The 27,252-nt window shown below is 49.2% G+C and overlaps 1 protein-coding gene across 1 annotated transcript in view; it reads left to right on the forward strand.

The window, feature by feature from the left end:
* LOC307246524 (CCR4-NOT transcription complex subunit 3-like) overlaps positions 1-17,921 on the forward strand; it is a gene marked incomplete at its 3' end in the record, with an annotated part of 55,423 nt that extends 37,502 nt beyond the window's left edge. Inside the window, exons 10-20 of the mRNA XM_080022467.1 lie at positions 1,790-1,923; positions 6,524-6,580; positions 6,750-7,551; positions 7,918-8,118; positions 10,076-10,181; positions 11,014-11,161; positions 12,869-12,965; positions 13,766-13,964; positions 15,297-15,429; positions 16,065-16,190; positions 17,823-17,921. Of these exons, the coding sequence (XP_079878593.1) occupies positions 1,790-1,923; positions 6,524-6,580; positions 6,750-7,551; positions 7,918-8,118; positions 10,076-10,181; positions 11,014-11,161; positions 12,869-12,965; positions 13,766-13,964; positions 15,297-15,429; positions 16,065-16,190; positions 17,823-17,921 (2,102 nt within the window). The remainder of the gene's footprint in view (positions 1-1,789; positions 1,924-6,523; positions 6,581-6,749; positions 7,552-7,917; positions 8,119-10,075; positions 10,182-11,013; positions 11,162-12,868; positions 12,966-13,765; positions 13,965-15,296; positions 15,430-16,064; positions 16,191-17,822) is intronic.
* Between the last annotated feature and the right edge of the window lie 9,331 nt (positions 17,922-27,252).

A 27,252-nucleotide genomic window follows, 5' to 3' on the forward strand; every position in this document is an offset into this window, starting at 1 on the left:
TACCGCTCCCTCCCTACACCCCCCTTCTCATTCTCTGCCTCCCCCGCAATCTCTCTCCCTCTCTCACTCCCTCCCTCCCTCCCTCTCTCTCTTCCCCCTCCCTGACTTCACTCCTCCCTCTCTCGCTCTCTACTCCTCTTTCTCGCAACCTCCCTCCCTCTCTCTCTCCCTCTTTCTCTCTCTCACTCTTTCTCAAGTTGAAGTTGAATAGATTGTCACATACATGTACATACAGTCATACATATACGCCGTGAAATGTCATGACACCTGGTGATTACGCACAATAAGCTCGCTCCCCCTCCCTCCCTCCCTCCCTCCCTCCCCCACACCCCCGCTTCCGCTCTCCCTCCCTCTCCCGCGCGCCCGCCCTCTTATGAATGCTCAGGGTTTAACAGTTCACCAGTACGAATCGGAAACGGGTTTCAACGTCAACGGATGCGACGCACGCGGGTGCTCGGGCCCCTGCATGGCTCTGAACGCAGCGGGAGCCGGTGGAAGGCCCCGTTCTAAAGTCGACCCAAGCGGTCGACCCAAGCTTTGCTGCTGATGCTACTCTGAGTACAAACTAAGCGGCTGTGGAAGACTCGCCCATCCAGCCTTGCAAAGTTGCCTTACTTCCAAAACGATAATCGGGGCGACGCGGTGGTGGCTCCCTTTCCATACATGTAGGAAACTCAACGAAAAATAAATCGATCCAAAAATAAGAAACGCAGGAAAACCGGCGCGAGAGCCGGCGCGGCGCTGTCTCCCTCAGATTCTCCAGAGTTGGGTTTACGTTTTTCGTTTTCCACACAAGTAAGAAACTAAGGAGACAAAATCAATCCTGATCTTCCTCCAAACTGGCTGTTCAGCCTGAACCCTGCTCCACCCGCCGCTCGGCACTTCAGCCCATTCTCATATGGTGACGTTGGAGACGGTGGCAGGAGCCCACGCGCCTGTTATCGCACACTGAGGTTTATTGTGAGCTTCCAGGTACTGTTCTGGCCCTAACCTACGGCGTCGGGCCGACAACCAAACGCTTCTCCCCGCTCTCTCTCGCTCGCTCTCACCACACACACCCCACCACCGCACCAGATCGCCCGCCCACATTCCCTCTCGCAAGACCTGCGAACCGCCCGCAGTGAAACACATTATAACCCACAATTGACAACACTCCCAACGTGTTGAGGGTGGTTACAACATGATATTATGTTTTACTGTATCACAATCACAATATATTATATGTCATTATATCTAATTGCCACAGTCAATGCCAAGTAACCAAAACACAAAAAAAAACTAATACTTGGATTCCCTGGTCTTTTTTTTTTTTTATAAATCTATTTGAAGGTTATTAATGCCACTTTTATTGAATTGGATATTTAAATGTATCATTTAAAATGAATGTCTACATCAAACGGATGTTAAGAACCGTATCAGATGGCATCGGGCCGTAATAAAATGTGTCCTCCCCGCATCGTATCGTAGCCCATGTACGGATATGTACTAGACCGGCCTATGAGGTAGAGATGCAGTCACCCAATAAATGGTTGTTTGTTTCCTCTTGTGTGTGGTTTAATATGTTTTTATATTTTTGCTTTAATTTGTATTAGTATTATTACGGATATGTATTTATTAATTTCTTTTTTGTTCATTGAATTGTCTTCTAGTTGTTTTTTGCTTGTGCCGCTGGAGTATCAGTGGGTACCGCATGTGTTAAATAAAAGTGTTTTTTAAAACTCAAACTCTCTCCCTCTCTCTCCCTCTCCCGCCCCCCCCCCTCCTCTCTTTTCTCATCCTCCCCCCGCAGCCCAGACCCTGGTTGCCACCTCCCCACCAGGGCACTCGCACTTAGAGGATGAGATCTTCCAGCACTCCAGCAGCACGCCCACCTCCACCACCTCCTCCTCTCCCATCCCTCCATCTCCTGCCACTTGTACTACGGTAAGTGGAGCTCTGAAATTACAGCGGTTCAACAGGAATAGGGGGGAGTCTCAAAACATTAACGGCATTGTCGCAAATCTGTAAAAGCGCCAAATGTCCGAGAACTTCAAAAGGCTGTCACATCGTGGTTGGGGAAAGTTTGCCCCATTGCGACAGAAATGACAAAACAAAGTTTCTACCGAGCTTGGAGCAAACAAGCAAGCCGCAGTCAGTTGTGTTGAGCAACCAAGCGGGTACGAGCCTCAAGGCCAGTCTCTGGACTGGGTAGCAGCTAATGAGATGCTTGTGGTTGTTTTTGGCTGTACGAGAAAGAAAAACAGGAATCCAAAAAGAAAACTTGAATTTTTTCAGATTTTGTGGATATGCCCGAGATGGCTTTCAGCAGGGATGGCTTTACTGGCATCAGATGTTGTTCATGTTCCCGGACAAAGTAGGGGAAGATACAAAAAGGCCAACACCAAACAGCCATATTGAGCTTGTTTGATGTAAAAGAAAACCAAGTTGATTGTCAGAGTTTTGGTTTCTCACGAAGAGCAATTGCTTGATTCTCGATCATTATGGCCCAATGACCCCGAAACCAGTCTGAACTCATTAATAGTAACGGATCGGACTGTGCGTCCCAACTTTTCAGTCTTAATCAATAAACGGAGTTTAAAAGAAATATGCCGATATTCAAATATTCTATGGAAACGGAACTCAGCTCCCTCAGTCCCAGGGCTGCCCTCCTACCATTACATTCCTTTTCTGCCGTTATTAGACTGAACAATACATCTCTCTGCCTGCAAATCCCTCACAGAGGAATAACTGAGGGCCCTTAACAATGTGCCACCCAACACCACTGGAGATCCAGGAGTACCGGCTCATCCCGCTTCGTGCCCACTGTTTAAATGTGATATAATTGCCTTCCCGTCTCCCCCGGGGCGGCGCGGTTCAGTCGGCTATTGTGGTGCGGCGGCATCGTACGGGAACCTGAGCGTTCTATCGCCCCTTCCTCCCATCCGCCCACATCCAGCGCTCCCTGAGGTGCTTATTAGGCCTCTGTCTCGGGTGGTAGGCGTGGTGCCGTCGTGTGGGACCGCAGTCAGGCTCCAGCATAAAGGGCCCTGCGGGGGGACGCAGTTTGATTGACTCGCTCTTTGGGGCTGTTCTGTTCTGGATCAGCACCTCCATGATCACGGCTTCGTGGCGGTTTCACACCTAGACGGCCCAGGAAATTGGGATTTTTTAAAATCGCAATAATGAATGCAAATTCAACAAAACGCCTCAATATTTGCGACAGTTCATTGTAGTAGTAAAGGGGTTTGACAAAATCACTGTTTTTTTTTATTTGTTGTTGTTTGTTTCAATCTTTTTACTTTCAATTTTTGCTCATTGCCGGAATTTTACTGGGGGTAAAAAATAGACAAAACATTGCAAATTGCATCACAAGTTTAAAAAAAAAAACAACCTACAAAATCAAGCATATTTGGTCGCAACAAACACAAACAATCCCATGAAATGACATGTACCTCAGTGTTTCCTACACAGACTTTACTTGAGCGGGGCGTCCAAGTATATTAATGGCCGCAAAAGTGTTTTTGGTGACACATTTTAGCGTTTTTTATTTTTTTATCCATCCGTGTTTTTATATTTATTTTTTTAATCCGAGAGTATGACGCCGATCGATTAGCTAGTGGACCCATTCTCTAGTATTAAGTTAGAAGACGTGGACGCGGCTCTCTGGTTCAGGTGGATTAGAAAGCGCCCCAGTTGGGTCGAGAGACAACAGGAAGTGATGCTGCGTTCACGGGAACACCGAAAAATGTAATTCACGTCGGAGGTGATGCGGAGTTCCACAGGAACTCGGAATGCTGTAAATTGTGATGGTAGTCGTCTCGTCCCATTTAGGTGGACTAGAAAGCGCTCCAAGTTTGTACAGGGTCGAGAGACAGCAGGAAGTGATGCTGCCTTCCACGGGAACTCTGAAAACTGTAAATTGTGTCGAGAGTCGTCTCGCCCCGTTCAGGTGGATTAGAAAGCGCTCCAAGTTTGTACAGGGTCGAGAGACAGCAGGAAGTGATGCTGCGTTCACGGGAACTTGGAAAACTGTAATGTGTGTCAGAAGTGATGCTGCGTTCCATGGGAACTCGGGAAAACTGTAATTTGTGTATGTAATCGGGAACTAGGAAAACTGTAATTTGTGTCGGAAGTGATGCTGGGTTCCATGGGAACTCAGAAATCTGTAATTTGTGTCCATAGTGGGGAACTCGGAAAACTGTAATTTGTGTCGGAAGTGATGCTGGGTTCTATGGGAACTCAGAAAACTGGTTTATTTCAGAAGTGATGCTGCGTTCCAGGAGAACTCTGAAAACGAATCTGTGTCCGTAGTCAGGAACTCGGAAAACTGTAATTGGTGTCGGAAGTGATGCTGGGTTCCATGGGAACTCCGAAAACTGGTTTATGTCAGAAGTGACGCTGCGTTCCATGGGAACTCAGAAAACTGTAATTTGTGTCCGTAGTCGGGAACTCGGAAAACTGTAATTCGTGTCGAAGCGATGCTGCGTTCCATGGGAACTCGGAAAACTATAATTTTGTCTGTAGTGGTCCACCCCCAAATGGCTACCACCACGAGTACTGTATATTTCAGACCTGTGGGAAACACTGTACGTCCCATGCTTAACCACATTCTCCTCCTGTGTCAGTGTTGATTAGTTGCCTTGCTCAATAGCATTTTCCTCAACCCGATTTGGGATTCAAACCAACAGCCTTCCTCCCTGAACCATCTTTCCTCACAGATGTCTTGTCGCATTGAATCAACATCTTCATGTCAAACATTTAGCTTTTAAAATGTGACCTATCTAATGTATTTTTCATGCATCTTTAGTGTGGGAATTGTAGGTGAAAACAAGTTAATGTACACATAAGTGTGTACCATCACTCTTGTCTTCCTCCTACCTGTGTGTGTGTGTGTGTGTGTGTGTGTGTGTGTGTGTGTGTGTGTGTGTGTGTGTGTGTGTGTGTGTGTGTGTGTGTGTGTGTGTGTGTGTGTGTGTGTGTGTGTGTGTGTGTGATACACTCCCAGTCTGTAAGGCTTGTTAGTTGTTTTCTTTTGTGATGCTGCTTCTTTTGTGATGCCGCTGCTTTTGTGATGCTGCGTCGTTGTGTGCGTGGAATTGATAATGTGTACCGCGGGGATGCCAGATGGAGGAGCCCCCGAGAAGAACCAAGGGATCCGAGTTGTCCTTGACATTATACCCTAGGGACTCTGTGTCCACGACCACATATGTGCTAACCTTTTTACTTCGCACCCGCTGGGCCAGGAACTCGTGTAAGGAGGAAGCTGACGATGGTCGACAAAACAAGCCAGAGCTCCCACCTCAGCCGTTGACTACACGGAACAGGCACCGTTCCGTTCACCGTCAATTCATCTAAGTTTGTGTTCACGGCTGACAAGTCCCTGGTGTCATACATGCCAAGCGAAGGCAAAAATGTGGTACTCAGGGACGGGAGAATCTGTGGCCAGGAGCGTACAAAAACTAGAAATCATAATCGCAATGCCACAAAAGGAGGGGCGGACAATTTGGACACGCTGCTGAGTGGCTACAGCTGCAAAAGAAGACCCCTGCGCCAGTCACTTGTGATATTTTTCAACATCTTGGACGTCTCACCGCACAGCGCTTTTGTCATGTGGAGGGTGTTGAACCCAGACTGGAACAGGGGGAGGCTCCAGAGGCGAGGCCGTGCCCAGCACCTTCTCAGGGTGCTGGGCACGGCATTGGTAAGACCTCAAATGCAGAGGAGACAACATATCCCAAGAACCCCAGCCTCTGCAGCCATTGTGAGGAGGCTCCAGGAGGAGGATGCTGGCGCCCCATCCGCCCAACACACAGAACCAGCAGCAGCACCTGAAGTAAGTGACTCTCCTACCTTGACTCGCTGTAGTGTGTGTGAGAGAGAGATGGCGTTTGTCAAATTCCTGAACTAAGTGTTCTCGTCATTCTAGGTTGCAGCCGGAAGCAACGAAAGGAGCCGCTGCCATGCGTGTGAGCCCAAGAAGGACAGGAAGACACAGTATACATGCATCAAGTGCAAGAAATACATTTGCGTCACACACACAGTAAAATTCTGTCCCTCGTGTGTTGTGTGGACGGGCATGACTATGCGTTCAGTGGGGCTCATTTATCATTTCCATAAAATGCTTTCTGTAAAAATGTATTTCCAGTTTGTTCAGTTCAAAGCAATAAACATGAATAGTGATGAGAACCTTGTTTCATTTATATTTGTTCAAGATAAACGTGATTTATTCCACCCATGTCATGATTATAATTGATTTATTTTACAGAAAGCACATTGAATACAAAATGAATAGCACTTTCCCTGATAAATGTGATCTAGAAGAGGTACATGGCGTAGATTAACCGTATATGCTTTCTGTAATTGCTTGTAAGTGAGATAAAGTCAACATCTGTTAAGTATTTTTGCATAAATTGCAATGGCTGTATTGTTTTAAATACCCAATAATGTTGTGGGACCACCAGACGTGCGAACGTTGGGGGAGAAACAAAAACAAGAACACCACACGAGAGTTGACGGGTTCTCTGATGTTGTCCCGTGTCTTCAGGAGAACTCTGAGGACGACAAGAAACGAGGTCGTTCGACGGACAGCGAAGTGAGTCAGGTGAGTTGGCCTTCCGCCCTCCGTGACGCCCGGAAAAACAAAAAGAGAATAGGTCGTAGCGCACGCAGCATCCGGTGCCTCTGTAGCCGAAACACCACTTTTACTGCTGGGCCCTCGTCTCAGTGGCTTAAGTAACACGTAACCCCGTCATCTCTCGCTCTCCTTCCAGTCGCCCGTGAAGAACGGGAACCCCTCGTTGTCGTTTTCCTCGTCCTCGTCCTCGTCGTCGTCGTCGTCCTCCGCATCGGGGCCACCCTCGTCCTCGCTGGTCTCCATGGCGACCATCCCCGGGGGCGGCGCGGGGGGCAACACTCTGCTGGGGAACATGGCGTCGCTCCTCGCCAACACCTCGGCCGGCAGCTACAGCAACGCCACGCAGCAGCCTCCGCACCCGGCGACACAGCCGCCGCACCAGCCCAAGAACATGTCGGGATCCTCTGCGCCCTCGTCCTCCGCCTCCAGCAACAACAGCAAGCTCCCCGCCTCCTCCTCCTCCTCCGCCTCCTCACCCCCCAACATTAGCATGCTGGGCCCTCTGGGCCCGCTCGCCCCCGGCTCCCAGTCCCAGACGTCGTCGGGGTCCGTGCCGACCTCCAACAGCCTGGGCCTGGGCTTGGGCTTAGGCCTCTCCCTGGGGAAGGGCGTGGCCTCGGGGCCCGGCTCCATCGCCACCAGCCAGATGTGCGGGGGCCTGGGCCTGTCGGGGATGCCGGCGTCCCTCAGCACCATGGCGGGCCTCCTGTCCGGCTCCACGCCGGCCCCCTACGCCCAGGCGGCGGCCTCGGGCGCGGTGGGCTCCGGCCTGCCGGGTTCCCTGGGCGGGGTCAGCGCCTCCACCACCAACAGCTCCATCGGGCCCATCGGCAGCGGGAGCAGCACGGTCGGCGGACCCACGTCCTTGACGGGGGGTTTGCTGGGGTCGGCGCCGGGCGTCTGTGGCCTCGGGTCCGGGATGCTGGGTTTGGGGTCGGGTAAGCCCCCAACCTTCATTTTGTCTTGTTTTCTAGTGATGAGTCGTCACAACGTGAAGTTTAAGTAGGTGTTGTTGTGATACTGAGGTTGACGGCAATTTTTGTAGTGTAAGTGAATGACACCGATAATGTGGCCCAAAAACTGCATTTCCCCCAACAATACAACGTCCGAAATGATTGATAAAGTTCATATCTCACAACCAAATGAGACAGACCCCAGTTTGGGAACCCCTGATCGAGTTCATATGCTCAATCTTATGTGCATGACCTGGGATTTTGAATTCCTAAGCAGAAAGTGCAATGGAAATCTTTTTTTGGGCTGAAACTAACGGTGGTGCTCATGAACTCGTATTGTGTGTGCTCCAGCTCTCAGTCCGTCGGGCGTGACGCTGCCCGCGCTTGGGGCGTCCAGCTCCATGGGGAGTCTGGCGCCCGGCAGCAACCTGGGCGCCATCGGGAGCAACGGCGGCAACTCTGCAGCGGCAGGGAGTGCCTTGATCGGCGTTGGGGGAAACTCGCCGCTCTCGGCCCGGCCGCCCAGCCGGCAGAAGCAGAACGGGAGCAGCAGTAAGTATCGTCCAGTCGGGATTTCGTGGTGAATTGTTTTTATTTTATTTTTATTTTTTTGGGGGGGCGTCAGCTACAACATCATGCGAACGTTATGAACCTCCGTTGGATTCTGCAACGTTTTGAAAATAAGTAAATAATGAGAAGATGTCACAACATAATGATATTGTGTAAAATTCATGGCAGTATATGACGACCGTTTACTCCGTATTCCCCTGCCCTCGCCATTAGGGTTTCCATTTCCATCCATTAGTTGTGCATTAGTGGTGCACAGCCCGCCGGGATCCAGGCCCTGTTCCATGATTACATTACATTAGATTGCACTTCATTATTCCCATCGGGGAGGGAAAGCGTAATTGTACCATGTAATTCACGACACTCATGAAGATTGAATAGATATAATGAATGTATTTGAGGACTCTTAAAATGTCCATAATTGTCAGTGGTTCTGGTGTGTGTGTGCGTGTGCGCGTGGTGTGTGTGTGTTTGCGTGTGTGTGTGTGTGTGTGCGGTGCGTGCGTGCTGACCCACAGACTGTAGAGTGATAAGCTCGCCGGTGGGTCGCGTAACGTCCGCGACCCACCTGCCCCCGCAGAGTCGGGTTTGAAGCCTCGAGTTGGTCTCTACGCTCGCAGCCGTCACTGCAGCAAGCGGACGTCACATTTCTAAATGCGAGCAGCGCAGAGAGGACACGGTTTGAGGAGGTCAAACGCAGGCTGGTGTCAGTGCAGTTACAGGTGACGCCATGAGAGCGTCAGGTCCTGACGCCACCTCTGTGAGAGAAGCCGTTCAGGGTCCACGTGGAACACACCTGTCGCTGGCCCCCGGCCGGGCTCCTGTCGCTGGCCCCCGGCCGGGCTCCTGTCGCTGGCCCCCGGCCGGGCACATGTCGCTGGCCCCCGGCCGGGCTCCTGTCGCTGGCCCCCGGCCGGGCACATGTCGCGGGCCCCCGGCCGGGCACCTGTCGCTGGCCCCCGACCGGGTACCTTTGAAGGCCCCCGACTCAGCTTCTGTCGCTGGCCCCCGACTCGGCTCCTGTGGCTGGCCCCTGACTGGGCTCATGTCGCTGGCCCCTGTGAAAGCGACAGAAAGGCCCCGTTCCCCCAGAAAGGCTTTGTAAGGGTCATGTCATCATTCAACGCTGCAGAGACTTCTTCTTCCTCCTTTTCCTCTCCTCCTCCTCTTCTTCTTTTTCTTCTTCTTCTTCTTATGCTTCTTCTTCACATTATTTAACCACGCTGTGGAGGAGGGCGGGGCCAATCCTCTGTGTTGTCCAGTGTTTGCGCTGCGCTGGCGGATTTAGGAAGTGGAACCAGAGAACTGGTTTGGCTGCTTCTCTGAGTTAATACTTTGATAAAGGTACGGAGAGGGACCTCTAGATGCCCGGGGAGGTCACATTCATTCAATGTGGCCGTGTTTGTTTATTTTTTTATTGCCCTCAATTAGCAACTTGAATTGTCATTGTTCCCCGGGGGCGATATATTGATATATATACGGATGTCGTTACACAAGACTAGATATCATCTGGGTTCATGTTCAAGGTGTTCTAATCGCACAGACGGGGAACTTTAAACACTATGGATGTGAATCACAATATCTGCTCATAACTTCATATTTCATCATTTTGAAATATGATGTAATCATTCATTCAAACTCATCTCATCATTGTATCCAGCGTCCGAGCAAAGGGTCCCGATGTGATTCCACATCTGTTTCGATCCGGTATTGATGAGAGGGCTCTTGATACAATTTGATATCGATATATAATTTACACATATATTTACATTTTCTACATTATGAAACTTGCTGCCACCTTTTCAGTGGAACCATCTGAGGTGCATGACAAAAGTATTTCACAAAGTATTTATTTTACCCCGCCCTGATTCAATTTGAACGATCAAAATTGTGAATCACCGCAACACGGTAACATGTGACTTTCTGCCCCTCGCCGCCGCAGGCTACAGTGCGGTGGTCGCGGACAGCGCAGCGGACTCCGCCCTCACCAGTGCCAGCCAATCACAGAGCAGCCAACCCTCGTCTCTGATCGCCATAGCCAATCAGCCGTGAGTAGAGTGACTCCTCGAGTGAAAGGCATGACGTCAAATACGCATCGTATGTGTGGGGGGCTCTGCGGTTGCCTTGACAAACGAAAGAAATTAGACATGTCATGACGTCAGTGAGTTTTAGTTTTTTTTATTTTGTCGTTTTTGTTATTTTTGAGTACAAGTTCCGTAATATAATGATGTAATATAATGATATGATTCATCTACCATTTGTGTTGTACTAGTTAAAAAAAAAATTGAATGCATTTTTATTTGCTAGGTTTTGAAAGATTCTAACTGTTTTGGGCGGTATTTGGTATTCAAATGAAATCAAATCAGTCCACGTGTTCGCTAAATGTGTTGCCATTGTCCACCAGAACGGGCCTGTGAAGATGAAAAGTATGCATTCCTTCATAGTAAAACTCACCGACGTGATGCCGTTGAACGACCTTGGAGCTAAAACTGTGATTAACGAAAAAAATGCGTTGACTCACAGGCGTGTTTGGAGCGGCCGCTGCGCCTATTGCTGTGTTTAACACAGTGTGAGTGAGCAACAGTTTGATGCCCTCCACCCTGATCCGCTGAAGGAATTCAGTCACCATCACGTCACCGACCATGAAAATGCGTCTGAACTTGTTCAGTTATTGATAATGTTTTTAAAAACGGAGCCTGTGGGCTGAGGCCTTTGAGCTCCCACGCGCACCGTGGGAAGAACTCACCGGAAAAACCCGGCGTCGCTTGGCTCTGGAACGAAGTTCAAAACCACCGAGCGGGTGGTTGAGTGACGGGGAAAACAGCCCAAGCTAAGTTAACCGCGGCCGTCTACTCCCTCCTCTCCTCCTCCCTCCTCCAGTAAGGAGACTGGTCCCAGTTTGCTGGGGTCCATGAGTCTGTCATCCAGTTCGGCGGCGGTGGCGTGCTACACCGAGGCCAAGGCGATGGGAAGCAGCAGCTTGTTGAACGGACCGCTATCCTACTCCCAGGCTTCTGACAGCATCAAGGTGAGACGCTGCCAGGCCCCAAAGGTATCATCAAACACTGCCACGCCCTAGAGGTATCGTTATCACACACTGCCACGCCCCAAAGGTATCATCATCAAACACTGCCACGCCCCAGAGGTATCATCATCAAACACTGCCACGCCCCAAAGGTATCATCATCAAACACTGCCACGCCCCAAAGGTATCATCATCAAACACTGCCACGCCCCAAAGGTATCATCAAACACTGCCACGCCCCAAAGGTATCATCAAACACTGCCACGCCCCAGAGCTATCGTTATCAAACACTGCCACGCCCCAAAGGTATCATCAAACACTGCCACGCCCTAGAGGTATCATTATCAAACACTGCCACACCCCAGAGGTATCGTTATCAAACACTGCCACGCCCCAGAGATATCATCATCAAACACTGCCACGCCCCAGAGATATCATCATCAAACACTGCCACGCCCCAAAGGTATCATCAAACACTGCCACGCCCTAGAGGTATATCGCAATATATATTGCAATATAAGAAGAGATGTTGTCTGGTATTTTGGGTGATAATAATATTAGTGTATATATGTAGTGTGTGTAATATAAGTGTATATCATAGTATGGTTCAATGTTACTTCTTCAATGCTGCGTTATGGTAGTAAAGTAATGCAAATCTAAATCTCACACTATATCCTCATATCACAATGTTGTGATATGAGACGAGGTGTCATATGGGATGTAGATTATGGTGATTTCACACTATAGTTGACTTAAATGCTGCTTTACAGTTTAGTCATTACAAAGATTGAGGAAAAAATAGTTAAATGTCAACTGAAATCCTGCATTACTGTAGAGTCATGCAAATCCAAATCCCAGACAATATCTTGTCTGGTGATACCAGACAAGATATTGTCTGTTTGTAATATCGTGATACAGTTCAATGTTACATTTCTTGTAAGTGAGATCGCAGAACTCAGGGTTCAGGACGTATCATTTCAGCAGATCAGCAAAAAAGAAAGGAAATAAAGGGAGACAAATATAACTTTGCTTTCCATTTATTCTGTAAAACACCACAAGAAAACAATTTTTGCCAAGGTCTTAAATGAAAACAACATACAAGATGTCCAGTGTTTCAATAAAACTTTCAAATATATGAAATATTCGATACTCAATTGTTAAATGAAAACCTAAAGCAACATGAAGCAGGCATGAGCCATTCTTCCTTTAAACAAAAGGAAACTTTAAACTTCCTTAAAAGAAAAAAAGCCTGGAATAATATATGCCCCCCCTTGACAGGTGCCGTTGGAAGCAGATGATCCATGTTATTCACTTCAGCTCTCACTGCTTTTTTGACATTCTAAACGGACGACGTCAAAAATCTTTCGCCTTTAACGTAGTAGAAGTTAACATTGAACCTTGTAAGCATACGTGAATAAAAAGAAATACATCCTTTATACAAAATGAAACACTAGAAATGCATGTATGTAGTATTGTATTTCCCCCCTTATTAAAAACCTTATTCATTGACCCAATAATACTTTAAGAGCAGGATGTAAAAGCAGGGCCCATTTAAACTTCATGTAAGGGGACAAAACACACACCTCCACCTCACGCCACCGCCACCACCCACACTTCAAAGCTACGCTGCGGTGAATGTTTTTGTTTTTTTTAATGGGCCCTGGTCATGTGACATTTACCCACAATCCCCCTGGTGTGTGTCTCCCTCAGCCCCAGGAGCCTCTGAGCAGCCTCAAGTCCATGGCCGAGCAGGCGGCGCTCAGCTCAGGGATGGAGGGAGAGATGCCCTCCCTGCACCTCGCCACGGGTAACACACACACACACACACACACACACACACACACACACACACACACACACACACACACACACACACAGAGGGAGGTGGAGGATCGGCGCATAATAAATTCAGAGCCAAAATAGAATCTGTACTTTAATGGAATAGAAAGTCATCTCACCTCCCACACGGAGCCCCGCGGAGCTCTGCCTTACCCTCCATCCCTCCATCCCTCTATCGCTATCCCTCCTTCCATCCATCCTTCTATCTCTCTTTCCGTCTATTCTTCCATCTATCCTTCAAACTCCTTCCATCTCTCCCTCTCTCCTATCTCTTCTATCTCTCCTTCCATCTCTGTATCTCTTTCCTTCCATCTCTCTTCTATCTCTCCTTCTATCGCTCTCTCTCTCTATCTGTCCTTCCATCGCTCTCCCTCGCCTCGCTCTTTCCCCCTCTTTGTCTCTCTCCCTCTCCGTCATTCTTTCTCTCCCTTTCTCCTTCTCTGCCCCCATCTGACTCTCTCCCTCCACTCCCTTCCTGTCTCTCGTCCCCGCTCTCCCTTGCTCCACCCCTCCCCTTCTTTCCACTCTCCCTCCCCCTCTCTCCCCCTTGCGCGCTCTTTATCGCACCGTCCTCCTATCCTCTCTGTCGGCCATCTCTTAACTCCCTCCCTCTCGCTTCCCCCTCCCTCTCTTTCTCTTCCTGTCTCCCTCTCCCACGATCTGTCCTCTCCCCACCTCTCTTTCCATCCCTCCTGCCTTCCCATTCCTCTACCCCCTCGCCTCCCTCACTCACTCTCTCCCCCTTCTCTCCCCCCTCCTCCTCTCCAGACATCTTCCCCAGCACGACGGCCCCCTCGGCTCCCCCCTCCGCCCCCCAGCCCTCCCTGTCGGAGGTCAGCATCCCGCCGTCGCTGGGCGTGTGCCCGCTGGGCCCCGTCCCCCTCTCCAAGGAGCAGGTTTACCAGCAGGCCATGGAGGAGGCGGCCTGGACGCACATGCCACACCCGTCCGACTCCGAGAGGATCAGGTACAACCCCATTATGATGATGATTATTATTGTTGAATATTACATCTAACTCACTCAGCGGTGGAAAATCTGGGTTCAGGAAGTGAAGTTCCACCTCCGGGATTTTGAGTTTGGAGTCTCACAGTTCCCTTAAAACCCACAACATTTTCACTAAGATCCTCCACTTGGAGGATCTTATGGACGAGGTAGAATACACGTGTAAATACACTGATCAACCACAACATTCAAACCAGTGACAGGTGAAGGGAATAACATGGATCATCTGATTCCAATGGCACCTGTCAAAGGGTGGGATATATTATTATTATTATTATTTTTATATATATATATATATATATATATATATATATATGAGGCAGCAAGTGAAGAGTGGGTTGTTGAAGTTGATGTGTTGAAGCAGCGTAAGGATCTGAGCCACTTTGACAAGGAGCACATTGTGATGCTGGACAACTGGGTCTGAGCATCTCCACAAGCACAGGTCTTGTGGCTGTTCCCGCTGTGCAGTGGTTACTAGCTACCAAAAGTGCTCCAAGGAGGGACGACCGGTGAACCGGCGACAGGGTCATGGGGCCCAAGGCTCATTGGTGCACGTGGGGAGTCAGGTCCAGCCCGTCTGGTTGGATCCCACAGAAGAACTTCTGTAACACTAATTGGTGAAACAGTGAATGTTGCTATGATAGAAAGGTGTAGAACACACAGTGCATGGCAGCTTGCTGCGTATGGGAGCGCTCACAGTGTCCATGCTGACCCCTGTCCACCCCTGAAAGCACCTACAATGGACACGTGAGCGTCACAACTGGACCATGGAGCGATGGAAGAAGGTGGCCCGGTCTGATGATTCATCTTTTCTTCTACATCATGTGGATGGGCGGGTGTGTGTGCGTCGTTTACCTGGGGAAGAGTTGGCACCAGGATGCATTATGGGAAGAAGGAAAGCCGGCAAAAATTATCCAAGATGAACTGTCTTGGTTGGGAAAAGTGTGTGAACATTTGCTTTCAGGAAGAAGCCGGTATCCCTGAAACACTTGACGTGGATGTACTGTATTCTATAACGTGTGTGTGTGTGTGTGTGTGTGTGTGTGTGTGTGTGTGTGTGTGTGTGTGTGTGTGTGTGTGTGTGTGTGTGTGTGTGTGTGTGTGTGTGTGTGTGTGTGTGTGTGTGTGTGTGTGTGTGTGTCTTTCCCTGATGTCCGGTCTCCAGTACTTGTGAGGGCCGGACTCCAAATTCACTATTTTTGGGTTCAGAAGTGCCCCAGAAACATTCCCCACTGAGCAGCTGTACTAACTGTGGCCTCACGTTGGCAGCAGTTTAAGAGTGTTTGTGTGTTGCAGGCAGTACCTGATGAGGAACCCGTGCCCCACCCTGCCTTTCCACCACCAGGTGCCGCCCCCACACTCAGACTCTGTGGAGTTCTACCAGAGACTGTCCACAGAGACTCTGTTCTTCATCTTCTACTACCTGGAGGTGTGTGTGTGTGTGTGTGTGTGTGTGTGTGTGTGTGTGTGTGTGTGTGTGTGTGTGTGTGTGTGTGTGTGTGTGTGTGTGTGTGTGTGTGTGTGTGTGTGTGTGTGTGTGTGGGGAATACATAGACACATGGTAACAGTGACTCTCCTCTCTATACCTCCTTTCTCCTCTATCCTTGACTCCTCCTCCTTTCCTCTTCTCTCTTTCCACCCTCCTCCCTCTCCACTCCTTTGCTCTCCTCTCTCTCGTCTCCTCTTCTCTGCCTCCCTTGTCTCTTTCCCTCTCCTCTCCCTTTTCCTTCTCTCTTTCCTCTCCTCGTCTTTTCTCCGTTTCTCTTCCCCCCCTTCATTTCTTCTCCTCCTCTCTCTGTGCTATCACCTCCTCGCCTCTCTTCCCCTCTTCTCTCCCCTCCTCTCCTGCCATCCTCCTTCCCTTCTCCTCCCCTCTACATTCCCCTCTTCTCCTCCTCTCCTCTCTTCCCCTCTTCTCTCTTTCCTCCTCTCCCTTTCCCCCCTTCTTCTCTCTTCTCTTTTCCCTCCTCTCCTACGCTCTACATTCCCCTCCTCTCCTCTCCCCCCTGTCTTCTCCTCCGTCTCACCCCCTCTCTTCTCCCCTGCCCCCCGGGGTGCCCTCAGGGTACCAAGGCCCAGTATCTGGCAGCCAAGGCCCTGAAGAAGCAGTCGTGGAGGTTCCACACCAAGTACATGATGTGGTTCCAGAGGCACGAAGAACCCAAAACCATCACGGATGAGTTTGAGCAGGTGGGTCCCTCTGCCTCTTTAAACCAAAACCTGTCGCCCTGCGCACGGGCCGCCTCCCCCCCCGGAGGCGTGCGGGGACTAAGCGAGGGGCCATTTGGGCCCCTAACAGGAGGTTCTCGGTCGCGTCCCCACGGCGCCGCCGAACCGGGGAAAGGCGGAGTTTTAGGAGCAACTCTGTGGCCTGGCTGGCCCTGTTGCTGGTTCTGGCGTTAACCTTTTTGAAGGAAGCTGAGCGGCGTGTGGGAGTGAGCGCTCGGAGCTGGCAGCGGCTGTTCAACCACCCGGGGCCCGGAACCGTCCAGGTGGAGCCGACTTCCTGTGGAAAGAGGCCGAGGTTCCTCGGTACCAGGAAGTGAGTCGCTCGGGGTCGCGCGTCCCGTTCCCTCGCCGCATCCAAGGTTCATTATATTCAGACGGCGTTCGGGATTGGATTACAAGCGGACGTGTACCCGGGAAAAAAAATATATATGTGAATAAATAAATAAATAAAGACGTTCTCTTTGCGAAAAGTTATCCCGAGAAACCTTCATGTTTTTGATCTTGCGCCAAACATTCAAGTTCTCCCAAAGGAGATTTTACTGCCGCGAAGACACAGCCGCCATTTTGAACAATCCGCTCCATCTCACCCATGCTGTGCGTTTATAAAAAAAATTAAAATAAAAAAAGACGAAATATTATTTTATTGGCACTGGATGCAGAGTGGATTACTTTTAATCTTCTCGTAGGAGTCATGTCACATGAAGGGTTTAAGTGTGAAAAGAGCAACAGGAAGTAAAAGTATAAATATAGAGTATCATTTGAAAAAAAATCAAAGTAAATTCATAAATGTTAAAGTAATGAACAAAAAGTATGATGATTTTTACTGTTGGAGCATTAATGAAAGGCATTAAACTAATTATGAGTATAAAGAATATTCCAGTCCAACGAGGTGGGTGAAAGCCGGCGCGTCTCGAGGCGACGCTTGGCGCCGTCTTCTCCCACCTCCCCCCTCGGGGTGGAGCGGGGGGGGGGGCGGAGCGACGCAGCGACTGAGGTCAACTCCACCCTTGATCCGCCTCCGCAACGTGAGGCCCTTTGGAAACGTGCGGAGGCAAGAGACCAGAGCCGAAAACACATGAATGAACCCAATTAAAATTACATTTTAAATCAACTGTGTTCAGAGTGAGAAAAACAAGGTAAAAAAGTAAAAACTACCTTGTACTGTATGATGATATACATATATATATAATTATTATTATCATATTATGTACAGTATTTGTATTTACATAGGTGTTAATATGTACATTTTGTGTTGTGCGTTTATATACCACGTAGGGACTATTTAGTACGAGGTTGTGTCATATCTCCAGTATGATTCATTCAGGGTTGTAGAAGGACTGGGTGGTGTATTTACTCCACCTTCCAGGATATTCAGTCTGAACTGGAGCTCGATAAGTTAACGTCGGACTCACTGGGGCCTGAGCCTGGGGTTGAACTCAGCCTCCATCAACATTGTTCTCAGCTTGATGGAGCCTCAGTGGCTCCTCTCTGCAACACCAGCTTTACTCTGTCTCTCTGTCTGTCTCTCTCTCTCTCTGTCTGTCTCTCTCTCTGTCTCTCTCTCTGTCTCTCTCTCTCTCCCTCCCCACCCAGGGAACATACATCTACTTTGACTACGAGAAATGGGGCCAGAGGAAGAAGGAGGGCTTCACCTTCGAGTACAGATACCTGGAGGACCGAGACCTACAGTGACACCGCCCCGACTGACGGAGGAGGGAGGGATGGGGTAAAGAAAGAATTAAAAGCAAACGGGTGGGGACTTCCTGTTGACCTTCCTGGATTCGGCCTCAAGGGGGCGGGCTGGCGGAGGACGACGCCTGAGACTGGAGGACCCCCACCTCCATCACCCACTGATGTTGTTTTTTTCTGTTTTCTGTTTTTTTTTTTTGTTTTTTTTTTGTTTGTTTTTTTTCTTAACGCCCCGCCCACAAAAACAGCACTCGCTCCTCCCAACTCCACCGCCTCCACCTCCTCCTCTCCGCTCCATCCCAGCATCGCGATCCACCCCCACCCCTCATCTTCCTTTCTCGTCTGGAACTGTAACTCCCTTTGTTTTGTTTTGTTTTGTTGGAGCCTCCTCCTCCTCTTATTAAATTTTGTCATTTCTCTTTCGCTTCCTGTTTCGCTCCCAAAGAACCAAAGATGATTGGTCGCCATGCCGCCTGCTCCCGCCCCCTTTCCCCCTTCAACGCTCCCAATAGGAAGCAGCGCTCAGTAGCTTCCGCTCCGCTTCTGTTCCAGTCCCAACGGGGTTGGTGTGTTGGACGACTTCACGGCTCGGTAGTTTTGCTTCAAAAAAGGAAACTTGTTGGTTTGAGTGGAAGCGTTTGGCAGCGTTGAAAACACCCGACGCCGGCCAGGGTGGGCCGCGCCCTACACCGGCCAGGGCGGGCCGCGCCCTACACCGGCCATGGCGGACCGCGCCCAACACCGGCCATGGCGGACCGCTGCCAACACCGGCCATGGCGGACCGCGCCCTACACCGGCCATGGCGGGCCGCGCCCAACACCGGCCATGGCGGGCCGCGCCCAACACCGGCCATGGCGGGCCGCGCCCTACACCGGCCATGGCGGACCGCGCCCTACACCGGCCATGGCGGACCGCGCCCAACACCGGCCATGGCGGACCGCGCCCAACACCGGCCATGGCGGACCGCGCCCTACACCGGCCATGGCGGACCGCGCCCAACACCGGCCATGGCGGACCGCGCCCAACACCGGCCATGGCGGGCAGCGCCCTACACCGGCCATGGCGGGCCGCGCCCAACACCGGCCATGGCGGACCGCGCCCAACACCGGCCATGGCGGACCGCGCCCCACACCGGCCATGGCGGGCCGCGCCCTACACCGGCCATGGCGGACCGCGCCCAACACCGGCCATGGCGGACCGCGCCCAACACCGGCCATGGCGGACCGTGCCCCACACCGGCCATGGCGGGCCGCGCCCTACACCGGCCATGGCGGACCGCGCCCTACACCGGCCATGGCGGACCGCGCCCAACACCGGCCATGGCGGACCGCGCCCAACACCGGCCATGGCGGACCGCGCCCCACACCGGCCATGGCGGGCCGCGCCCTACACCGGCCATGGCGGGCCGCGCCCAACACCGGCCATGGCGGACCGCGCCCAACACCGGCCATGGCGGACCGTGCCCAACACCGGCCATGGCGGACCGCGCCCAACACCGGCCATGGCGGACCGCGCCCCACACCGGCCATGGCGGGCCGCGCCCAACACCGGCCATGGCGGGCCGCGCCCAACACCGGCCATGGCGGGCCGCGCCCAACACCGGCCATGGCGGACCGCGCCCAACACCGGCCATGGCGGACCGCGCCCCACACCGGCCATGGCGGGCCGCAGCCAACACCGGCCATGGCGGGCCGCGCCCAACACCGGCCATGGCGGGCCGCGCCCAACACCGGCCATGGCGGACCGCGCCCAACACCGGCCAGAGCGGATTCTCCTGAAGTCTCCTGCCTTTAGGAAAAGGATGAGATGAGACCTCCACGCCGATAGGGTCTGAGCAAAGCTCCGCCGACCGGTGATTCTACTTCCTGTGCAGAGCCCTGCACCTTCTGGTCTTCATGCTTTTAAGTTCGGTCCCTCGATGCCACTTTCTGGGACCAGCACCTCCAACCCCCAGCTCAGACATCCCAGCTCAGACATCCCAGCTCAGACATCCCAGCTCAGACATGTGGAGTTGTCGGGCAGAAGCGGAGGGAGTCGCCTCGTACCTTGTGGGATCCATTTTGGAGAGTTTCCCGCCGGCCTGGATTCCGCTCAGCAGCGCTCCGAGCGCCTTCAGCCGCTTCGTCGCTTTCCAGGTTTTTTCTGGAGAACTTCCGGAGCTGGGCGTAGAAGAAACGGCGTCAACGTTTCGGGAGATAAGGAAATGAATTTTTTTTAGGGGCAGAAAGTTGCCCCCCACTCCCTTACCTTGAAAGCAGCTCTCTGATTGGATGCCCCCCCCAGGACTCTTGACCACGTTCTGATCCCAGAATGGACTCGTATGGACCTCACTTCCATTCCGTTTCCTCTCTCCTCCAAACGTTCTCCATCCATCCATCCATCCACCCTTCCCCACCAGGTAGATATTTCCTTTGTTCTCAGGAAGTTCTGGACAGACCATTTTTAAACATTTTTTTTTACAAGGAAATATGTTTCGCCAGCAGCTCTCGTCACCACAGCACAAGAAAACAACCTAAATTACTATCACCCCCCAAAGAATCAGATTCACACCAAAATCCTTTTTATTTATTTGATTTTTTGGCTTTTGTTTTGTTTTTTGTTTTTTCACGACCCAGCGAACTTCACCAACGAACTTTCATTCAATAAGAGGATTTTCTTTTTTTTTTTTCTTTTTTTTTTTTTTTCATGAATATTATCCTCCAATGTTTGGAGTAAAACCTGGAAGAGAGACCATCTTTATTCTTTATAATTCTTTTGTATTTGTGCTATTAATCATGTTAGATTGTGTTGGTTTATTTCTTCTTCTTCTTCATCTTCTTCTTTAGAGAAGAGGGGGAGCATTTTAATTGCAAAGGAGAATGGCACCACCATCTTGTTTTTAGAAATTCCGTGACTTCTTTCCGTTTTTGGGGTGTTTTTACAAGACAGACAGACCCCCCTCGTACAGCTTTTTAAAAAGGTGCGTTCCGCGTGTTGTGCGAGCCAGGCCACGCCTCCAGAGCCTCAATGTGAACCTCTCCTGCTCCGGCCTCCACAAGGTGTTGTATAGACGCTGTTTTGTTTTGTTGTTTTTTTGGGGGGGTTTTTCCAAAAGCTCTCCTTTGTTTTTGTTTTGTTTTTTTTGTTTTTTTCTTTGTCTGTTGTCGTCATGGCAGCATGGAAAAGTGACACTTGCAAAGTGGAGTTGAGGAGAAAAAAAGTAAATAATGACATAACCACGAATAAAGGATTGTAAAATATTAATAAAATAATTACTTTTGAGAAAAAAAAAATATGGCTGCCGTCATGTTTTGGGATTAGCTTCTATCGTGTTGGACACGAGTGTGGACTTGGTTTTTGGTTAAAGTGTTGATCCGTCAGATCGTCTGTTTTAGGGGATTACACTACAAATCCCAGAATTCAATTGGAGCTGTTTGTCACATCCAGGTTTACCCCTCGTCAAATTATTTTCCCCAATGTTTTCCTCCTCACGATCCTGTGTTTTTATTCATTGCTAAGTTGATGTGGCGGGGATCACTTTCGGAGTTTGATAATCGTCAATCGACGTAACGTGCCTCCACGGCAACGAGGGTGAAAGCATCGAGCGCAATAATTGTATTTGGCAAACAAATTTATCGAAACGCAACAGTTTTGTACGAGAGCTACCACCACAGCAACTCCGACTGGCGCAGCGAGAATTCGGCTCTGCTCCGACCGCGGGAAACAGCAAACAGAGGAGCACATGCATGACGCAAAGGCATTGAGTCTGTTTCTCCTGTAAAGATGAATAGAATGTCGAATGTGGTGTTTTTATGAAACAATCACTTTGCCGATCGTCAGTTTATCGTTCTCTATACACCGGCGATCTTGAGTGAGGACATTTCTACCTGCAAACCCAGCGGTCTAACCACAGCGCAACCACACATCCCATGCCTCTTGGCAAGTTATTAATATTGGAGATCTTTTGGGAAGGCAGGACGGTTTCTTTTTTTTTTTTAAGTTTAGGTGATTAATCCTATGATTTAGAAAAATAGAAAATAGAGCAATTTTGACTTCTCACCTTTCGCAGTCAGATTCCATCGAAACTCCAAGCTAAGAGAGGCAAGGCGAGTTTATTTATATAGCACATTTCATACACAGGCAATTCAAAAAGCTTTAAATGAAATGGAGTAAAAAAAGAAAGCAGAGAAAAAAAAAAAACTATTAAGACAAAAGAATAAATAGTCAAACGTTGCATTTTAGAGTGAGTGCAAATATTAGCAGCAATTAAAGCTCACGTCATCATAAAAGTCTTCAGCAGAGTTGGGCCGGACCTAAGATCCTCCGGCAGTTTATTACAGCCTTGAGTGGCATGATGGCTGAAAGCGGCTTCGTGTTTCGTTTAAACCCTAGGAACGGTCAGATCGGTCCCTGATGACCTTAGAAGTCCAGCGGCTTCCTATTATTTATTTAGCTCTTTTGGCCCTAAACCGCCAAGTTATTCCATGAAGCTTTGGAGCTTCAGTAGAAATTGATATATAAACATATGAATGGAGGAGGCCTTCAGCCTTCCTTCTTTTGCGTCAAAGACCTTTGTTTCTTTTTTTAGTTGGAAGACATTTTGGCGCGTCCAGTCATTGATTTGGTCAATACAAAGACACAGCGTGTCTATAGGGGTGTAGTCTCTTGATGAGAGCCATGTATAATTTAATGTCGCCCGCATAGTTATGGCCAACGATTTTGTTCTCTTGCATAGTGAGGCCTCGCGGGAGCCTGTAGGGGTTGAATAACAAAGGTCCCAGAATTGAACCTTGAGGGACCCCACACGTCAAGCTGCTTCCCTCCCATGTGTAGTTGCCAATTGAAACAAAGTAGTCCCTGTCTTGCAGATAGGACCTGAACCACTCGAAGACCGTTCCCGGAGAGTCCAACCCAGTTTTCCAGTCCGTCTACACCAGGGGAGCCCAATACGTCGATCTCGATCGACCGGTAGATCGTAAGGGTAGTGCCGTTAGATCACACACCATTCTTTTGTTTTTTTTTAATCGATCTGACCAACATGTTGAATGAGCTTACTCCAGAGCTGCAAGGAGAAGACAAAACCCTGGTCAACACGATCAGTTCAGTCAACGCTTTCGAATGAAAAATGCAACCTCCTGCCCTCAAGGCTGCAGCGGGGGGGACTTTCAAAAGCTGGCGTCAGAGCTGGAGACCCCAGGGAAGGCAGGGAGGGGGGCGAGGAGCAACTTGACAGAGCAGATTGAAAACGGTCGGTCAGACTTTGACAGTTTCAAGACTTCACTCCAGCCGATCGCTACATTTGTGTGCCTCCTTTTTAGGGAAGATATTGAGGTTGATTCACTTCAACCCTTTTCCACCTGAACTGCTCTGCGGTGGAGGATGAGATGTCGACACGACAGGCTGACATTCAGCTCAAGTCCAGGGCTCATGGACAGTTTTGGAACTTAAAGAGGGAAAAGTACCTGAACATGAGGACATGTGCTGCCTCCTTGACTGCATTATTCAGTTGTACTTATCTCTGCCAGTCAGCCCTTTCCCACATGAAGATTATTGAGCTCAAATAGCATTCCACCGCGACTGATGATCGTCTGGAGGCTGCTTGAGGCTGGCTACCAGCAGCTACTGTCCGGACTATGCAACCCTGACGACTCCATTCAGTGCAAGTCATCAGAGTAAGGTAGTGACCAGAAATGTATTTCATTGTATTTTGCCGTAAGGGTTCATGCAGTGATGCGAGGTACGCCAACATATATTGTGTATCTATAAAGAATACTCAGTATATATATAAATAAATATATTTAGCTTCTTTTTTTTTAATGCAGGTAGATCATTTTGACCTGGTCATTTTAAAAGTGGCTCGCAAGCCGAAAAAGTGTGGGCAGCCCTGGTGTGGTGGTATCCAATGGTCGAAACTGTCAAGAGCAGAACCAAGAGCCGGTAAAACTGGGATTGAAACTTTTGCCGGAATCTGTAATTGGTTGGAACGTCGTTCGGAACCTTTAATAAGAGCGGTTCTCAAGGCATTTGGAAAAATGCCTGATAGGGGGGGCGGGGGGTGTTAACTATTTGCAGTAAGTCCGTCGCCAGGCAACTACCAACGCTTTGAAGGAGGCTCGTAGGCCGGCTGTCAGGGCAGCATGCTGACGGCTGGAGATGCTGCCCAGCTGGCTCCGGAGCTTTGTCGTCATTGGCATTAAAGTGGCTCATCTTCGTCAAGGTTCCTTTGACCGGTTCCTGCTGCTCCGTCCAACGCGTAGAGTTCCCACCCGAAAGGAGGAGTCCGGCTCACTGCAGCCGTCGGCGGCTGGGGGTCGGTCAGCAGAGCTGCGTGGAAAACAAAGCCTGCGCCTGATTAATGTGTTTTCCCCCTGCGATGACCCGGAGCAGAATTTGAATGATCGGTTGGATCGTATGCAGGTCAGGAGGGGTGGACGGGACAGAGCGACGTCCACAGCCGTGACAACCGGGGACTTTCCAAAACCCCCTTCGTGGGAACCACATCCACGCTACGGCCTCGCCCCGTCCCCGGCTCTTTCCTGTTAAGTTCTTTGGCGTTGGCGTCGTGGTGGGTTGTCGGCGTCAACGTTCAAATCTCCCGATGTGGGCGAAGGTCGGTCAGACTCCCTGGAGATTGTGGTCAGTCCTACCGCCGCACGTCCGGCCCCGAGGCCCCAAGGCCGGACGTGCTGGCAGAACGTACCGAGTCGCGATGCTTCGGTGTAGTGATCAACAGAGGAGCGGCAGAGTTTCCAGTTAGAGCGGAGGCAGCAGCTGTTCCAACACCGAGGCGACAGGGACGGTGGATTTTAACACCACTCACAACTCAGTGAAGCCAAAGCCCAAATAAGAAGCAGGACAAAGTCCTGGTGATATCACTGCAAGGAGATGAGGTTATTTTTACAGGTACTGCTCATTTTACCACCAGGTTCTGTTCCTAGGAGCAAGTCCATACGCCAGGACCTGCGTTATTTCACCGTAATGGCTGCTACTATATGTAGGGTATATAGTGTATATAGTGAATATAGTGTGTATATATAGTGTATATGGTATATATAGTGTGTATATATAGTGAATATAGTGTGTATATCTAGTGTGTATAGAATATATAGTGTATATAGTAAATATAGTGTGTATATCTAGTGTATATAGTAAATATAGTGTGTATATCTAGTGTATATAGTGTATATGGTATATATAGTGCATATAGTGTGTATATATAGTGAATATAGTGTGTATATAGTGTGTATATAGTGTATATATAGTGTATATAGTGTATAAAGTGTAAATAGTATGTTTAGTATATATAGTGTATATAGTATAGTGTCTCTAGTGTATACAGTGTGTATATAGTATATGTAGAGTATATAGTATATGTAGAATATATAGTATTTACAGTATATAAAGGGTGATGAGATGAGATGCTTGGTATTGTACACCGTGTACAACACAGACTGGTCAGAGAGCTGGTGGTATGTCTGAACAGTGGTGAGACAGGTAGGTCCTTAAGAGAGGAGTACCTGTATTATTTATCAATAGGGCTCCAGCCAGTTGGGCTGGATCCCCCGTCCTTCTCCACCCGTTCGCGGCAGCGGCGTCGCGGTTCGGGAGGCGGAACCCACCACTCAGCCGCGGGGCCTCCGGGGGCCAGCGCTGAAGCCCTGGAAGGGAAACGAAGCCTCAAATCTCCCTTTGACAATGACGTCGCCGCCTGTCGCCCGGAGGGGGTTTCCCCGGGAGAGACGGGAGCTAGGAGACCAGAAACGGGAGGTCGCGCCGCTTCCGACCTGCTGTGGACAGCGTCACGCTGCGGACGCACTGCGGCGGTTAAAGCAGAAGGTCGTCTCACTCTCATTCACAACATGATGACATGTGGGTTCACAATGTTTACAGAAATACACTTTGTTTTGAGGGAAACGCCCCATTGGGCTGCATGGAAGCGGAGTGGTGTGTGTGTGTGTGTGTGTGTGTGTGTGTGTGTGTGTGTGTGTGTGTGTGTGTGTGTGTGTGTGTGTGTGTGTGTGTGTGTGTGTGTGTGTGTGTGTGTGTGTGTGTGTGTGTGTGTGTGCGTGCGTGCGTGCGTGCGTGCGTGTGTGGTCAGTTTCTCAGCAGTAAAGCGTTGAGCAGGTTGTTGCTGTGAACGATTCTAAATGATGGAAAATCCAGCATCTTCATTTTGATTTCAGGCCTGGGTGAAAAATAAAGATATAAAAAAGTGAATCTATCATTTAAATGAGCAACGTCCTTTAAATGCATTGGTATAGAAACGAAAAGAGGACTTAAAGGCAAGAGACACAGGTGTGTGTGTGTGTGTGTGTGTGTGTGTGTGTGTGTGTGTGTGTGTGTGTGTGTGATCAGAGGAATTATGTCATGTTTCTGACACACACACACGCGCATCCTCTCCCTAAGGGTTTGGGAGAAGTCAACCGGAGATGCTGGTTTCCTTGGTTACCTACGCTGATGTCACTGCTGGGTGCTCAGTCACACACAAGCTCTTCCTGCTTCACTTACTTGGATCGAACGGGGAATAATAATAATGATGAGGATAATGATGATAATAATGATGATAATGATAATAATAATAACAATAATAATGATGATGATAATGATGATAATAATAATAATAATGATGATGATAATGATGATAATAATGATAATAATAATAATAATGATAACAATAATAATGATAATAATAATAATAATGATGATAAAAATGATAATAATAATGATGATGATGATAATAATGATAATGATAATAATGATGACAATAATGATGATGATAATGATAATAATAATAACAATAATAATGATGATAAAAATGATAATAGTGATGATGATGATGATGATAACAATAATAATGATAATAATAATAATAATGATGATAATAATAATAATGATGATAATAATGATAATAATAATAATGATAACAATAATGATGATGATGATGATAATGATAATAATAACAATAATAATGATGATGATAAAAATGGTAATAGTGATGATGATGATGATGATGATAATAATGATAATAATAATAATGATGGTAGTAATAATAATAATGATGATGATGATAATAATAATGTCCCGTGACCTGCTCGCTGGGGGCCCATCTGTCCCTGCGTGTTCCGTCCATGAAACACTGTTAATGCTCATGTTGAGAGTGGTTTTGTGGGGGATGCAGGGGATCACAGATCATTACAAAGCGACCACGTTTGACGCCTGCAGCCGGATGAAACTGGTCAAAACAGAGATTTTTATTTTTAATTATTATAATTATTTTTATTTTTTTAATGCACAGAAGCCTGCTCCACGTCTCTTCGGCAGACAAAACCCATTCTCTATCAAGCCGAGCGTCGTT

This window comes from Zeus faber, assembly GCF_960531495.2.
Source record: "Zeus faber genome assembly, chromosome: 1".
In the NCBI taxonomy this organism is placed as follows: domain Eukaryota; kingdom Metazoa; phylum Chordata; class Actinopteri; order Zeiformes; family Zeidae; genus Zeus; species Zeus faber.